Source organism: Strix uralensis, chromosome 4 (genome assembly GCF_047716275.1).
Source record: "Strix uralensis isolate ZFMK-TIS-50842 chromosome 4, bStrUra1, whole genome shotgun sequence".
Lineage (NCBI taxonomy): Eukaryota > Metazoa > Chordata > Aves > Strigiformes > Strigidae > Strix > Strix uralensis.
This window is the reverse complement of record NC_133975.1, coordinates 9,736,159-9,753,138: the sequence shown is the minus strand read 5'-3', so window position 1 is coordinate 9,753,138 and position 16,980 is coordinate 9,736,159. Positions and strand designations below refer to the sequence as shown.

General features: G+C 41.2%; 1 protein-coding gene across 2 annotated transcripts in view; it reads right to left on the bottom strand.

Moving 5' to 3' along the window:
* Nucleotides 1-269: 269 nt before the first annotated feature.
* The window catches only part of LOC141942426 (NELL2-interacting cell ontogeny regulator 1-like), a 37,054-nt gene continuing 20,343 nt past the window's right edge, over nt 270-16,980 (bottom strand). Inside the window, exons 1-4 of one of the 2 annotated variants that reach the window (XM_074865597.1) lie at nt 9,874-10,001; nt 7,602-7,744; nt 5,695-5,783; nt 270-795 (exon numbers count right to left, since the gene is read on the bottom strand). In XM_074865597.1, coding sequence (XP_074721698.1) covers nt 724-795; nt 5,695-5,783; nt 7,602-7,725 — 285 coding nt within the window. In that variant the 5' untranslated portion in view covers nt 7,726-7,744; nt 9,874-10,001 and the 3' untranslated portion in view covers nt 270-723. Of the gene's footprint in view, nt 796-5,694; nt 5,784-7,601; nt 7,745-9,873; nt 10,002-16,980 lie in introns of those variants that run through there. The other variant, XM_074865596.1, reaches the window with a different exon arrangement.

Genomic DNA, 16,980 nt, shown 5'->3' with positions numbered 1-16,980 from the left:
ACTCTATCCATTTAACCTGCTAAGACAAAGCTATTCAGAGGTACAGTGGGCTAAGAATGGAGTGTCCAGGGAAGGAGGGGAAGAAACTAAAGGTTTTAATTAAAGAAGACAATACTCTCACGCAGGATACCAGAAAACTCAGCACTAAGATATAAACTGTTTTGGTCCAAGTACAGCACACATATAACTTCTCGTGACATATACCTCATTATAGCTGACAGAACTACAACACGCCTGAATGTGGTCACAGTGCAGACAACAAACAGAAAGGACTTCCATCATCTTTAATACACAGGCAAAGCCTACAGAGACCACAATTCCCTGTCTTAATATAACTGGGTAAGTTGCCACAGAGATATGTTCATATTGGAGACAAAAAAAAGCTGCAACTGTCTCTAGAGCACTGCTGGCCATATTTATCTTGTGGGTTACACTTGGCCAACTCTGATTTAAAAATCAAAGCAGGTAAATTTTTTCTCCACTCTAATACTAAGTAACAGATTTACTGAATTGAGCCCTTACTGGCAACCCAGTGGATGTGAAAATAGGGTATCTTTAAAAAAACTGAACAGAACAGACAAATACATAAGACACAGCCCCCGCAATTTCCTCCATACATTGGGGCATACATGCTTGCAACATGAACTCCATAAAGCTGTATTTTATACAGCTGCATTTTAAAAACCGCTGAACAGGTGACACTCCTTAGGTGGCCTCCAGGATTCAGTTCAGCAGATTTGCAGTTACACAGTCGCACAGATTTCTCTTTTCCACCTGAAGAAGCAGAGTTTCTGTCTATAAGAGGGGGAAACAAAAGCAACATTGAAAAACAAGTGTCAGCACTGTAAAACTAACTAGGTCCCAATGAAAAGTCCACTTCACTTTTGTTGCAAGATTTGGAATTGGTTGTATGAGATGAGGCTTGAGATAAAAATCAGAGTTATTGCTTACTGCTCTGCAATAAATTAGCCTTTGCGTGATTAATTGGCATTCCAACATGGCAATATTTCCTGTGACACAGAGAAATTCAGTCTGGTACACACTCATGTTTTTCACATTAGTACATTCAGTGTGTGTGTGTGGTGCTGTTATTTTTGTTTAAAGTTATTTATCTTTCTTACAGTCTTACTTCAACTGCACAAACTGGAGCATAAGCTTTCAAATTCATGAGAGGCTTAAAAACACCCCATAAACCTGTCAGAAATTTTCTTTTTACTTAACAACAAACTAAAAAAATTAAATTTGGAGTATTATAGCCTGGACTCACTGTTGAAAGTTATACAGAGAAAGCAAGGCATAATTTAATAGAATATCTCAAGTTGAAAGACACCCATAAGGATCATCAAGTCCAACTCCCTGCTCCTCGCAGGACTACCTAAAACTAAACCATGTGACTAAGAGCATTGTCCAGGCACTCCTTGAACTCTGACAGGCTTGGTGCCATGACCACTTCCCCGGGAAGCCTGTTCCAGTGACTGACCACCCTCTCAGTGATGAAATCTACTTCTGTTTTTTTCTCCTGCCTCACTGTTGCTATTGTTAATATGCTGTTGGAGCCTAAAATAGACATAGGTGCTGAGTTGGTATAGACATCACAGTTCAAACATGTGATGAGATTGCTGGCTTCTTTAATGAAAGGAATCCCAAACTGGTGGAAGCAGAAGTCCCCCAGGAGATCATTGCTGCCCACAGAGATTTTCTGGAGCAATGAGGGCAGATTGGGAAGTTCTCAGAGCTGGAGCTGGGTATGATCAGAAAGGCCTGCACCCTCTCAGCGAGAGGGTGAGAAGGGGCTGAGGACCAGGGAAGGGACAGCAGGACTGCATAAGGGAAATCTGGGAATCCTTCCTCTCTAGCACACACACTCTTTGGTTTTCCTGGCTGTCTGGAGCACTTGTGGCTTCAGTAGATGCATGATGGAGCACAGAGCTGTTTGACATCAACATCATATCTTCATCTCAGTTTGTCTATCATGAGCTGAAGCTGTATCTCAGAATCAGTCTACATGGGCTTCCTGGACTTCCTCCTTACTGTCATGAGACACACTAGCTGGGGAAGTCCACTCACCAAATTAATCCCCACTGGTGTGACCAGCTACACCAAAAAAAAGGCAATATGAAGACTACCAGCTCTAAATGTCAGTGAAATCCATCCTTAATCTGGCTGTTTTGTGATTGCTGTATGAGATGGAACTGCCATGTGATTAAAGGCTGTGTTTTAAAAGCTGTGTTATCCATTGACCCACATCAGCTAAAGGCACTTAGACCAGAGCTGGGCTGAAACACCCTGCTTACCACCTGCCTTCATAGTACAGGACAACCTATCTATTGGTCAGATTTTTTTCCCAGATGATAAATCACTAGACACAGCCCTGTATCAAATCAGGTTTTGCTTTTGATTGTTTTGGCTACCCTGCAAAACTGGAAAGATGTGATCAGACTTTGCTAATCACCTAAAAGACACTCAGTCACCATCTCCTTGACATCATCTGCAATGGCTTGAATAAGGGAGGTTGACAGCATGCCAGCAGCTTTGGAGCTAAGCCCCAATCTTACCATCTTACATATCTTTAATAACATTTTCAAGCCTGTGCTTTCACTTTCATGGGCACATCTAACTTAATGTGCTTTCCTGTGCTTTCACTTTCATGGGCACATCTAACTTAATGTGCTTTGAACTTTCCAAATAACCATTGACAGTTTAGAAAGGAATAAAGAACAGAATGAACGGTGCTATATACAGCTTTGCTGACTGCTTTGTAAACATGATCACAAAACCATTTGAACAGAGATTTATTATTATCCGCCGGTGGGTTAAAGCATATTTAAAAAAAACGAACAAACCCAAACCAAAAAAACAAACAGGGCAGGGTACAGATTCTGAACCTACAAAAAAGCTGATAAGTTCCAGTTAAAAATGCAATTTCTGAGCTCTTTAATGTTGTAATGCAATGTCCACTGGTTAACTGAAAAAATGGGCTGGAATTTTGAAAATAAGTATCTATAGTGTGGACTTACAGTGAACTGTGTAGCCCACAGACTGGATTTGTTTTACAGGATTTGTTTTATGGCCTGCTCCCTGCTGGCCTCTGTCTTGAGCAGCTTTTACATGCAGTAGGGAGCTGGCTGTGAACTGGCTGAATGGTTTTGATGATAGCAGCTCCCTCCCAGTAGTACAAGAACCCTCTCCCCAGTTCATGATCAGAGCTACACCTGCCACATACTGCACTTTGGCTGAGTGAATCACAGATACCCCCAGAAAGATTGCCCAGAGTTGGTTACTGCTGTTAAAACAACTAATCCAGCCTGCAGCCTGCTCCAAGGGGCCAGCAGCGACAAAAGGGTGGAAAACAGTATGCAGGAGGGCAAACAGATCTGGTACATGCATGGGTAGTAGCCAGCCTCTCAGAGGTGGTCTGTGACCCTTCTCTTACTGCATGAGTAAAATGCAGCCAGCTTGTCAATCAGTAAGTGATCAACACATCACTGTAGGTTACAAACATGTCTAGTCTTGTAAATGGAAGGAGATACAGCCTATGGCCCCCATAAAAGATTATGTGACCTACACTAGAGTCAGTTTGCTTTGTGAGACACTATGCAGATCAACACGGGGCTAAATTAAGTGTGAAAACTCTTGAGTTGTGCAATAAAACTATATGGTTTCCCCTGTACAGAACTGCAGGTGAGATTTTCGGGAAGAATTAAATGTGAATTTTCTCTATAAGCTTTTGTGAATCCCTCCCCCTCCAACACACTTCAGAGCTGCTTAGTCATAATCTAAATATCTTGACTGCAAACAAAAGAGTTTTTCACGGAAATTGTGTCTCCAGTGGGAATATTAACAAAGGGAATTGTATTTTTGGGGACAGAAACATTTGCCCTACTAAGCAACAAAACAGACTAAAATAGTCAAATGTAAAATATATAAGTGCATGAAAGTAATTGTCTTAAAACTCCCAGTTTGCTTCAAATTGGGCCACAGTTGAACAATAAAACTAAGAATTGAAACAGTGTAGAAGGCAGTTCCAAGAAGTCCTCAACTATTAAATATTTCCATGTCTTTTGAAGATGTAGGCAGAATTTCTAGCTTAATGACTGGAATAGGTCTGTCCTAGTCCAGAGGCACTGAAGGATCTCAACATGGATTCAATTATTTAGATTTTAAAGTGATAAGGAAGCAATAGGCTTGTTTTGGTGAGAATATATCATGGAGCCACATTTTCAGGCTTGCTGTCAAATCTATAACTGTAAAAGTCAATAATAGGACATTCCTCTCAACCAAACCTTTTTTGTGTCCTCATTTCCTCTCCTTGGTTGTCTTTTATTTTTATTCTGTAAAAAGTATTAAAATATAGTTGATATCTTTGAGGCTCTTATTGCTACTCCTGCTTTGGATATCTGTGTTTTATAAAGCTTCTCTCTTGGTCTGCAAGCTGCAGGTGTCATAAAGGTCACTGCCATCACCAGACAACCAGAGAAGATTTTAGTAGTTGAGATATTTTTGAATCAAGATTTAAAAATTCTGGTGAAAAGTTCAAAGGTTTGTAAAAGAAGGAAAAGGTGGGCTAGAACCACTTTACAGCACAATCTGAACATCTTGTTTGGGCTGTATACAGTGCTCAGCAGAGGTATTAATTAATGAGATTTCTTCATGAAAAAGCCCAAAATACATGTGACCTGTAATTATTGAACAGATTTTGTTTAACTGTAAATGTGCTACATACCAATCTGGTTCTGCTGGAATGTTTGTTTGGGTTTTTGTAGTATGTCACAATTCAAGGCATCTTCATTCCTGCACCTGCATTTTCACCTAAACATCATGGACCCTGCTTGAAGTTACCTCAAACCATTCTTCAAAGATGCCAGTTCACAGGCAACTGTGAACAACCTTGAGCATAGATTAGAAGAGCAAAAAAGTTTGAGTGCCTTCTGTTGAAAAATCTGTGCAAGAGTGTAGATATAGCACGTCAGCTAAAGGGTACACAGGAGGTGGGGAAAAAGCTACTCTCCTGAGGCACCACTATCTGACAGCAGCTGGGATACAGCTAGTCACAGATTGCAGGTTGCAGTAGCAAGAGACAGATTCAACGATCCTCACAGAAGGAAGATACCAACCTTGGCAAATTCTTCACACTGACTACAAGCCAAAAAGTTTCGTTCCCTATGCTGTTCTACTTTGTGGCATTCTTCATCATTATGGAATCAGAGCAATGTAAAAAGTATCAATGAGATGATGTTTCCTCCCTTAGCCTCTCCCCAGGGGTAAAAGCATGTGCAGGGGAGTATTTTATTTTAGTAGGCTTTTTGTTTGAGCTGGCTCTCTCCTTTTGGGTAATAAATATAAATGATGCTGTCACCTTACTCCCCCTAACATAAAAACAAAGGTGCGCTCAGCGTTTGGAATGAGAATAGCAATGCTAATGGCTGTAACTGGGCAAGAGAAGGATAGAGGGCTGAGGACTGTCACTTTACTCTTTCCTAAACTTCCTAGTGTCCCTGATACCCCAAGGCAGAAGAATTCCACAGATTATTGCATAGAGGGGTGGAATGTAATTACCCAGCCTTGACTTAGAAGATAGGACAGTACAGTTGGCAGTGTCTTGTGCAAAATCCATCCATCTTATCTACTTTTATCCCCAGCATTTTCTTCCGTGTTAAAAAAAAAAAAAAAAAAAAAGAAACAATGTTTCCTCACCCGTGTGTCTAGATTATATGCTGTCTTCTTTAAATCCTGCAGAGCCCTCTGCATGAACTCAAATGCATGGCAGTCAACACAGGGACGACCTAGGAGAGCATTTAGTAGAGCATTTAGTAGAGAATCGTGACTATATGGCATGAAGTGTTAAGTAGAAGGAATGAACAGGGATTTTGAGTATGAGGAAGAGCTACAGAAAAGAGTCCACAGAGTAAGTACTGATGTACGTACTCTTGAACAAGGCAGGCTATTTTAAGCAGTCCATCATGATGGTCCACCCAGTCTCTCAATGACAAAATAATTACTTCAACAAATCTGCATTAAAAATTTTCTTGCTCTTTTATTGCTGTTCCCCTCACCCTTCTCTTGTCAGAGTTCATAGTGTGGAAACACTAAACCCATAACTGGAGTCTTTCATTTTGCTCCACCAACCGGAGCACATTTTCAACCTCATCTTCAGATTTTTCAGATTTTTCAGAAATTACCTCTGAAATCATGAACCTGTACCCTGGAAAATCTTGTCTCCTTATCTCACAAACTTGAGCTCTAAATAGAAAGCTAATGGAATAAAATTTACTACAATATCACAAAGACAGATCACTTAGCCACTAACTTTGATCATGATACAGCTTTGTCCAAAGCTAGTGAAGCAAGCAGCAGATAAACACAATGTCCTGTCATTAGTGGGCATTGCTGATAAGCAGAACTGCCGTATTCTGGACTAATTGCAGCATTTAAGATAGTATTCCCCCATCTAGATATCCAGACTGAAGGTCACAAGGCTTGCTTTGCCTTGATCGTCATTTAACACAAAGCTGTGCCCTAACAGATAGCAGTACTGAGACAGAACAAATATAGACATGATGAAATGTCTTTGAATCATCAGGCTCTACATATGCTCTTATTTGCTTCTCAGTGCCTGTGCCTCTCTGACAACTTCATAGGAAATATTGCGCAAGTGAGAAATTCTGAGCACAGGTTTAGTTTGCTCTTTGAGGTCTGGTAAGGAAGAAAGGATGAAACCTAGAGTGATGTTGGAAAATCCTGCAGTGTCTGTCAGCCTATTTTGCAAACACTTGATATTTCACTGATTACTACATGCCTCTGATAAGCTGGAGTATGATCTTCCAGCTCATGATCTGTGTGCTAACCAGCAGACAGGAATCCTGCCTGCTGGAGAGGAGTCTGCCAAACTCTTTAACTGGCTAAGAAAAAAAAAGATATAAAAAATAAACATTGAGCAGTATTAAAGATCTCCTCTCTCATTGTTGTACTACCACCCAACCTTAGTGTTATTATATTTGCACCAGACAAAAGGAGAGGACAGCACATTCCACATCAACAACTTGCTGCAAGGTCCTGTCATTATGTTTATGACATGAAATAAACTCAACACAGATCAGCAAAGGAGAATTAGGTGGTTGAAGGCTGCAAGACTAGGGGTTGACAAAGTGTGCTTTCTTGGCATCTTCACTGTGAAATTTTTAATAAAAACTACTGACTCTAATACAGTAGACATTATCAAGAATGAAAGATGTAATGAACAGTCAATGTCAGTTGAAAAAAGCAAGTCTCAGTAATGTCTCTGAAAAGCAAACAGGGTGATTCCTGGCATAGAAGGGGCTAACAGAATGAAAGGGCTGTACAGAAGAAAAGGTGCAAAACAGTTGCAGATTTCAGGTACAAGTAAGACAGCAACAGGCAGGAGACAAGGGTAAGAGAGTGGAGAGCCTTGGATGCAGGAGAAAAACAGCACTGGTATGCTACCAAGTTGTGGTTTTAAAACAACATAAGCAAGACATGTCCAAAATAGTTTGAATTATTTGGACAAGCTTCAGTGATGTGAAGTCCTGCAACATTAAAAGTACAGTACAAGCTGTATGAGGGGACTGTAGGGTGGTACGTACTTTCAGCTGGTATGGCTGTTCCCGCTTCTTGATCAGATCTAACAGGCTCTGCAAGAAGCAGTGCAACCACAAAAACTAAAGGAACTGTAAGGACAGCTCTTCTCAGAAGGCAGGGTGCCAGCATCTTGGGAACTGGTGCTTCTCTGTTTATCAAGAGACATAAACAAGTTAGTGATGAACATTACAGGTACAAGGGTTTTTTTACAAAGAACTTAATGTTCCTGATGGCTAAAGCATTGGCAGTCTTCCACTGAAAGAAAAAAAATAAATCAGAAGATCTAGAGCATGGACAAAAGTTCTCTGTACTTTTCCAGCAGCGCACATAAAACCCAACTGGGAGAGAATGTCCCTAGACATGAAGGAGAAGATCAGAAGCCTCTAGACAGTTTTTGGTTTCATTTGCAAGCCAGGATACCAGCAACTTTGCCTGCTCTGTGACTCCAATCCTTTTTCTAACTACACAGTCCCAGACTAGCACATGAATCTGATAGCTGGTTCACTGTTAGACTCTGAGATCAAAACTGCAGGGATTATAGAGCTGGCTGAAATAGACCTGAACCTAGAAATGAGGTTTTTACCCTCTAGCTTGCTTTACTGATGCACCCCTTTCCACAAGTATAATAACTAAAGGTAAACATTATCATCAACTACACATCACACTGATCATAAAAACTTACTCCGTTACAAAAGTAGCTGAAGGAAAAGACTTTTGTTAAATCTCTACAAGTTCATAGGTAAATACATCAAAACTCTTTGATCTTCTGCTTCCCCTCCTAATTTGGGCTTCAGACCTTCATTTGCAACCATCCTTCTGTTCCTCATAGGAAGATAGGTACAGCCTGGTCCAGCAACAACTCCCCTTACACAGAGGTAAATTTTTTTATAAGTACACAGGTTTCAAATGAAGTATTTTCCTGATCCAACAGGTAAACTGTCCAGATCAAGAGGGAACACGGGAAACTTGGACCAGCTCAAGCTGCAACTGTCTATTAGAGATTTCAATCCAAGTCTCAAGAATCCTGGCAAACCCTTAGGGTGGTCCTTTGTTCAGCCAAGTTTACCTTCCATTCCTGTATGTTCAAATGGAAGAAGGAAAGAAAGAATCAAATAAGGTTAAGTTGTTGCAACACAATAAAATCCACTTGAAAAACCTCTTTAGCTAAACCCGGGAAAGTAGGACAATGTTCTGTCTCTTCCTGATTTTTAAGTTGGTGCATACTAAGTAAAAGATATTGCATAAGAACATCAAATATGCATGTACTGAATGCAAGAGTACAACACTCCCCAAAACAGCTTGTATTTCAGAGGGCATTAGAGGGAGGCAAGAAAGGCAAGGTTTTTCCCCATCTTGCCACAAACACAGAACAAAACAAGCTTGCTCTTCAATATATGCAATCCACCGTTTCAGACACAGCTAATCTGAGGCTGCAAATTCTGCATGAACACTTGCAGCACGTGCAAATCAGCAATTCATCCAGGAAAGGAGCAGCATTATACACATCCCCTTTCTGTGCACCTCACCTGAACATGAGAGTAGGGGATGGTTCAGAAGCAAGAGACATAAATGTACGCGTAGAGTCACAGATATATTTGGGCCCACACCAACAAAAAAGGTCTGGTAATGTAATTCCTATAACCTTAGAACTGGGTTTCCTATCTGTTCCGCTATTTAGAAGTGATCTGATGTGATCCTTTTTCTTATTTTTACAATCCTTAAAATAAAGGGATTAAAATCATAATAAGCAGCTTGGATTTTCTGTTTTAATTAATGGTGATCTGCAATCAAAGCAAGTACAATCAAAGACACCAGGCTTTGCAACAGGATGCAGCAGAGTGTCTCCAAGTAACAGTAAATTAGGATGATACCAGCCTCCTTTGAAAGTACCTAATGCAGAAGCCTCCTGGTCAGTAGGAGCAGAGGCTATTCTCATAGTTGACTATGAGTGCTACGAAGGTTCCACAAAACAGAGCAGATAAGCTGTTAAACTTTTTCAGGATACCTTACACATCACCCACCTCAGCATCAGCTCAGCTTCATATGTGAGCCCTGCTGCAAAACAATTGCTCCCTGAGTGCAGCAATCACCTTAGATCATATCTAACTACTGCCTCTTAGTTATTCTGTGGGAATTTGCTATATGCAAGGAATAATCATGACGGGCTTCAAGGGTGGTCTCTCTCTGCAGTGCAACTGGGAACGGAGACAGATCTGTGCATGGACTTCTGTGAAAGAGAAAAGTCACCCCCTCTAACAAAGGAAAAAAAATCAGTACCTGATCTCTCTCTCGTCTTTGTGATGGTCTCTTTGAAATGGCCGCTGCAAACTGCTAACAGAACAAGTGCAGCATTTCTGAGCATGTGCACTGTGTCTTTTTAACCTTCTCTGAAAGAGGTTATTACTATGGGGAGATTTCTGCCATGGCAACAATGCAGAGCACTGCAGCACACAGCACAGATTTAAAGAGGAACAGGCTGTGTCTCGAAGGTCTGGGGAAGGATGATTCTGCTTTGACATGTGAGTTCCAGCAGCGATTTACCTGCTCCAGGTAAGGTTTTTAAAGCCAGGCCATTTGATTCATCTCTCTGGAAGTCTGCCGAATGGTTTTCCCGAAGTCTGCTCAGCTGGATGCGGTACCTGATTGAAGCAATTTGCTTCCCTAGTGCCTGACAATGACCATGACAAATTACATCTGCTCTACGCGAAACCAGGAAAAAACATGGGATCACACTCAGGAACTGCAGGACACATCACAGGTGAGACTTCGGTGAAGGCCAGGAATTGCTCAGCCCACAGTCTGTCATTTGAATGGTTCTGTGTTACAGGGATCATAGCCACTCATGCCTGCTTTCCTGGGTGTTCCTGTGATCCCAATCTCAGGGCCACTTGAGTGGGACTTGAGTCCAAACTCAGAGTAAAGTTCACCCCCCTTGTCCAGCCTGCAGCTCTGCTCCCCTCTGTTTCAATGCCCCATGAGCTATAGTACAGAAGAACACTGATGGCGCTTGTGCTGAATGCAATACAGTAATGGAGCGCAGATGATAAAAGTGCTTTTCTCAAAGCAAAGCTAAGTTCAGGCGTCGCATCTGCCCCCCAAAACACACTTCCCATCACAAATTAGACATGAGCAATTCTTGTTCCAGAGAGAATGAGCACAGCTGAGGGCAGGCACAGCACTGAGAACCATGCACAGAACTTCAAAGGGATTGTGCTCTGTGTTTGCTTTAGCCAGTTCCATAGGGACTCAATCTTAAATGTTTTCATGGTGAAAGTTGGGGGCATTCAGTGTCCAGAAAGGTCAGGCACACAACCTTTTTTTTTTTTTTTTTCATGAGCAGAAAATCCTCCTCAGAATTATGACTAACTGGATAACATTTCTTTTCAACATGCTTTATAACTTGTCTCTCCTGTACAGCCCCAGGGGAATGCTTTGCTCCCATTAATTCAGCTTTTTAAGCAAGATACTAAAATTTCGGGTTTTTCAGTGTGTAACTGTGCTGCTATATGAAGTTACAGCATTCATGAGCAGCCAAGAGGGGATTATTTATAGTACTGTCATCCTTATACATCACAAAAACAGAAAGGGGAAAGTAATTTTTAGAGACTGTTCTTTTGGGCAAACAAGATTTAACGTTCTTGCAGAGGTAAGCATATGGGATTTGGTCTGATTAAGTATCTGCCTATATACAAATTACAAATGCAGAACTGTATTCATGATCATTCTCAGCCATCTAATCTCAAATCTTGGCATCTCTTCCTGATAAACAATATAGATATTCACATATACACACTCACATGCACACACACACGCACACGCCTTTTCTTAACCTGTGTTCTTGATCATTCCCAGTAAATCTTACCCTGTTCTCCCAAATCCTGTCCTTTCTGTAGAACAGTAACACCAAGCAGCCAGCACTGGTAGCTTGGGTGTTATCACTGATTCATTCTTCTAGACCTATGCAATGGGCTTCTGACTCCATTAAATACAATTTTAAAGCTCTATTTCTACCATTCTCAGGTGCCAAATTCCTTGCTCGAAGCATCTCATATCAGCAACTGTGACCTCTCTTCTTTAGCCTTGTCCTAAATCTACTTGTCCTGAAAAGAACAACTTCTTTGTTAGCATTTTAACCACATTTCCTCTTTATTCACTTCTCCCCACTCTATACTGTGTTAAGCACAAGCTTTTCTCTTCATTGAAGCTAATATTTTCTCAACTGGAAAATATCAGTTCACCAAGGAGATTTTCCACAGAGGATGCTTTGAAAAAAATTATTTTGACAATTTTCAAATTGATAATTTCTGGCTTTCTGCTTCAAAATTATTTCCTTTTAAACCTAAGCTTAACAGAGTAAAAATACATTTCATGCTTAGTTCATGGAATTGCAGAGTGGGAGCAGCACTCTTATGTTAAGGGCATTGGGGCATGTCCCCATCAGAACATTACAACCCCAATAAAATCCTTCCTTCTCTTATTTCTCTCATGCACAAAGCATGAGTGCTACAGATGCTAGCCCAAGGGCACCCCAAAACTTAAAGTACAGACCAGAACTTGGACTATATACACAGTACCTGCACAATAGCCCTCAGTGGCGATTTCACTGGTGTGCCCAAAGTCGCAGTGGTAGTCATATGGCACCTTGGGCTGAACGTGAAAAGTGACATTTGGGTGACAGCTGGAACACCCTGACTCTCCAGCTGCCCCAGGAGATCATTCATGAGGTAAGCAGAGAGAATGTATACTTTCTTTTTATAATGAAGTCGAACACAATGGATTTTTTTCTGAGATCCCCACCAGCTAAAAAGCATCAATGCACTGTTTCTGAGATTTCAATTTTTCATCTTGATAGCACGTATTTTGATACTATAAATATTTCTGTGGGATTGGGAGAAAAGCTCAAGCCTTTACCTCTAAGCCCCTTCACTGCTTGGTCTCTCCTTGGCTCTTAAATCTAATACTCTGTCACAGCAGAAAATTTTCTTCCTTCACTAAAGATAACAGATTCTGTCACTTCTCCTGCAGACACTTTTATGCCTTCTCACAGCCTGCCCTCTAAATCATGGTAAAAATCTCCCCACAAGGTACCATCTTGTCTTCCATCAAATCCTCTTTTAAGCTTTACCTCTGCCACGAATCCTACAAAGCACTGCTGCCTGGCAGAGCCTGGGGAGGAAGCTGGCTGTGACTGCTGATGGTATGTAAATGTACTTGTTATACCAATATCTCACTGCCTCACACCTCTCCCTGAGTCCCCCCCTTGTCATCCCGCCACAATCCCGGGCTGCAATAGCTCAAGGGCAGGGGCTGTGTTTGCACTTGTTGGCGCAGCACCACAAGGCTGGAGTGCTGATTGAGGCCTTCAGGCAGATGTGATGAATAATAATGTCAAACCACCTAAAGCTGATCGCATTGTCCCACACTCTGATATATGAGTTATTCATAGAGCAAGCCTCTTATTCTTTTCCCTCCAATTTAAAGCTCTTGGGAAGTGTCAGAGTGACCAGATTCAGAAATGAAGCCTTCCTTTGTTGCCTGAACAACTCTCATGTATCTTGGTAGCAGCAAATAACTGCAATTGTTCCTCCTTCTGTTTTCCCCACCAGTAATTTTAGGAATAGTTTCCTTGTAAGTAACTCCGATTCCTGCAGTCCCTATCTGTCAGAGTATGTCTCATCTGAAATCATTCTAGGCCCTAAAAGTCTTGAGTTTCATTGCAACACTAAGGCTGGGCTCATGTCCAAGTCTGACTTTTCCACACAGCTCTTAAGGGAGACCTGCACTGTCAGGAGTACTTACTGCTTTTTAGATGAGATGCTAAACTGAGGTCAAATCTTTCAGCATCTCTCTGGGAGTTGAGAAGCATTTAAAAATCCCATGGCAACATTCAGGAAGGGTTAGCATTAGCTGAGCTATCCTTGGCTTGCACTGTCCCTATCCACCCTCCTGTACACACATCTTTGGGGAAATAAGCCATGCTCCAAGCTGAGCTTGAGCTATTTCTAGATACATTATAGTTGCAACTTCAACTAGTTTGCTAAGTCCACAGGGATGTCTTCAGTACTTTGCAGCAACTACACAAATATGCATGCGTATGAATGGGCTTTGGGCTGGAGGGGAACAAACTGCTATCTTTCCAGGCTTCCCATTCTAGAACCAGACTTCAGAGTCCAGGGACCTCTTCTAACATGGGTGGCCTAGAAAAGAGAAGATCTCTTAGCTGTGAAGTAGTGCACCATTAGCCAGTTTCCTTGCAAAGGCTGCCTTGAAAACTAACAGCTGAGGAAACTAAAGGAAATGAGACTCCTAAAATTGAAAGCTTATCTTTTTTCCCCCAAAGATATTTATTATCCAAAGTTTGCATAAGGACTCTCAGACTTCAGAATCTGGAAGAGCCATAGTCAGGGGGCTCCAGATCCATTCCATGCTCTAGGAATCAACTGCTTTGCAGTCAGTTACCTGAGACTGATCCAGGATGACTTTTATGACAGCAATAGTTGGATCTCATTGGTAATAATTTTGACATTAATAGCTCTATGATTTAATAGCTTAAAGACGGATGTATCTTCATGCATCCATGTTTGAAAACAGTATCTTTCACCTGAGTCCGTGTTTACAAGATATTTGCAAGCTGACAGATGTGGCTTCTCCTTTTTACAATTTTTTTCTCCTTTCTACAGTGACAGTGCTACAAATTGCAAGCTGGTTTGTGCAGTACTATCCTGATGTTGCACTAGCTGTGACTGCACAATTTCCAGCTAAGAGCTTACCCATGTCTGCCTTCAAAATGCCCTGTGAATGAATTCCTCATCTGCGATCCAGGGATGTTCTTAGACACTAGCTAGTAACAAATGAGCAATTAATGTTCCTTAAGTATCATTACAGTGGTCACAATCTTGGCTGAGATGCTAGAAAACAGACCAGAACCCCTTCTGCTAAAAACATGGCTAGTTACAGCATAAGCAACTGAGTCAAGAATCAGTGATTATATCTGGGACAGACTCCCATCTTCAGGAGGTCTACAACTTGATCTAGGCAGGGATCAAGTTCTAACACACACTCATTAATAGATTACACTCCCCAAGTCCTCAAGCTCACCTGGTTATCATTCTAGAAGGGAGACACAGTGACCACCAGGGCAGAATGGGTTATTTGTTCCTTGGAGAACTTTCTCTAACTTGGCAAAAAAAATGTAGGTCTCCAACCCTCAAACCAACAGACTGCATTCTTCTTCTGAACAAAAAAGCATGAAGAATCCTACGTTGGTCTTCTCATTTACTAAGTTACAGTTAGCAGCAGCTACTAATGTCAACCTGTTTTAGCATCCTCAGTGCCAAACGTGCTGTCCAAATGCACTGCAGGGCACTTCCCACATTGGAGGTGATTGCCTTCATATGCTCTGACATCAGACATGGTTTCTAAGCAATGCATTCTTTCATTTCTATCATCCTAGGAAGTGTCTTTGCTTTATTCCACACTTGTCTTCCTGGTTATGCTATTGGCTTTTGCTGCACACTGTTGTAAATCACATGAATGTATGCAGAAAGACAGCATCTGGGCTCTAGCTAGTACTAGGTCCCCATCCAGTTTTAGGCAGCCAAATCCATGGCAGCTCTGCTTTAAGACTGTTCATTTGCTGTCTACTGTTAGAATACACAAGGCAGTAAGTATCTCATGCCCCAGCAATATCAAACTTGTCTTACAAAACACAACAGCAGTTCAGCAGCTCTGAGACTATGCAGAATGCACTTTAAGAGAGCTGAGAACAAATCAATCTTGTTGAGCGCATTTGTCTGCACAAGTAGCTTCAGAAGAAATATGGTGAATCCAGAGTCTGATCAGAATCAGAAAATGCTGCAAAATCTTCCTCTCAGTAAAAGCCTTTCAATAACCAGCAACTTCCCATGAGGCTGAAATACTGAAATGCTCTACCAAAATGCTTCTTTTTCTCCTGAACTCTTTCTAATCTTCACATCTACTCCCTTAAAAAGCAACAAAAATGCCTAGCATGGGCAAAAATGTGTATTCTAAGGGGATGAGGATGTAGAAGGGCAACAAATATGCCATAATCATAGGTGTATTAAAAAACTCTAAAACAAATGAATATATATTAAGGTCATGCTGGAACGCTCTTTGAGAGATGTCCCTGACCATGGCAGGGGGCTGGACTAGATGATCTTTAAAGGTCCCTTCCAACCCAAACCATCCCATGATTCTATGTTTAATAGATGGCAGAAAATCTTAGAAAACTGAAAAGCCAGGGAAAGAAATATTTTTCTCTTATGGACAAAAATTAAGAAGCTGCCCATCCATACAAAGAAAACTCTTTGTACTCCCAGCCCTCTCCACGGAAGGGCAAAGATTCATCTATAACTCATTTACTGACGCGAGAAGGAGGTAATAATAAATTTAATTTTGTCAGGTAGGCTGAAGGACATGTGAGGAGCAGCCTCACACACAGGTCAGATTGAAGTGAGATTTCTTTTTATGCAGAAAAAAGCAAGCACGGTCATGCAGGATGGAGACAAAAGGGGGGAGCTGAAGTTAACATAGCCACAAAGCAAAAGTGATATGAGGTAAGAAAGTAGGTTGAGTAGGGGAGAGAAAAAAAAAAGGGCTAGTTTAGCTGGAACAGCGGAGAAAAGATCCATTTTCTTAAACCTTTCAAGTCCTCAGAGGAGATTGGTATAATTGTGATGGACAAGAAAGCTTTACATTTGGAGGTGAACAACAAATAATTTTTTTCTAGACCCTCTCAAAAATGTCAATAGTAATATACAGCACTCTAAGAAACAGATATCCTGACTTTGAAGGTCTAGAACTGATGAATAAACTACAAAGTGTTGCTCAAGGGATGTAGACATCAGGGTGACACATGATAAGGAATGGGATGTCACCATGTAACTTTGTTGTATGGGTTACTCTCTAGATATGCCCCATTACCATGACTTATGTTGATTACTGTTTTTAGAAATTTAAACCTCAGCAAATCAAGAAAAACTGGATTTTCACTGTTATGCTGGAACCCAGAACTATCAGAAAGCCATAAACATGTCAGTCTAATAAGTGAATCTGCCTGCCAAACCAGCTGAACACTTCTTCCAAAACTCAGCACTGCCTGAGCAGGAGTTGGACAGGTACTTACACAATTTTAATAGCTTGAAACAGTGTTTATGTTTAAAAGCAGGAAGAGGTTATTTACAGTGCAGCCAAATTTTCAAGGTGAGGAGGAAGAGAAATCACAGAAGATATTTTACTGGGTGCTTAGAGATGCAAACAGGACAGTATGGCAGTTGAGAGAAAAGGAAAGAGGTGTCTGTCAGCTAAGCTCTTCCTTACTTTGCTTCTGCTCCTTTCATATATTCCTCTTGTCTCTTATACAAC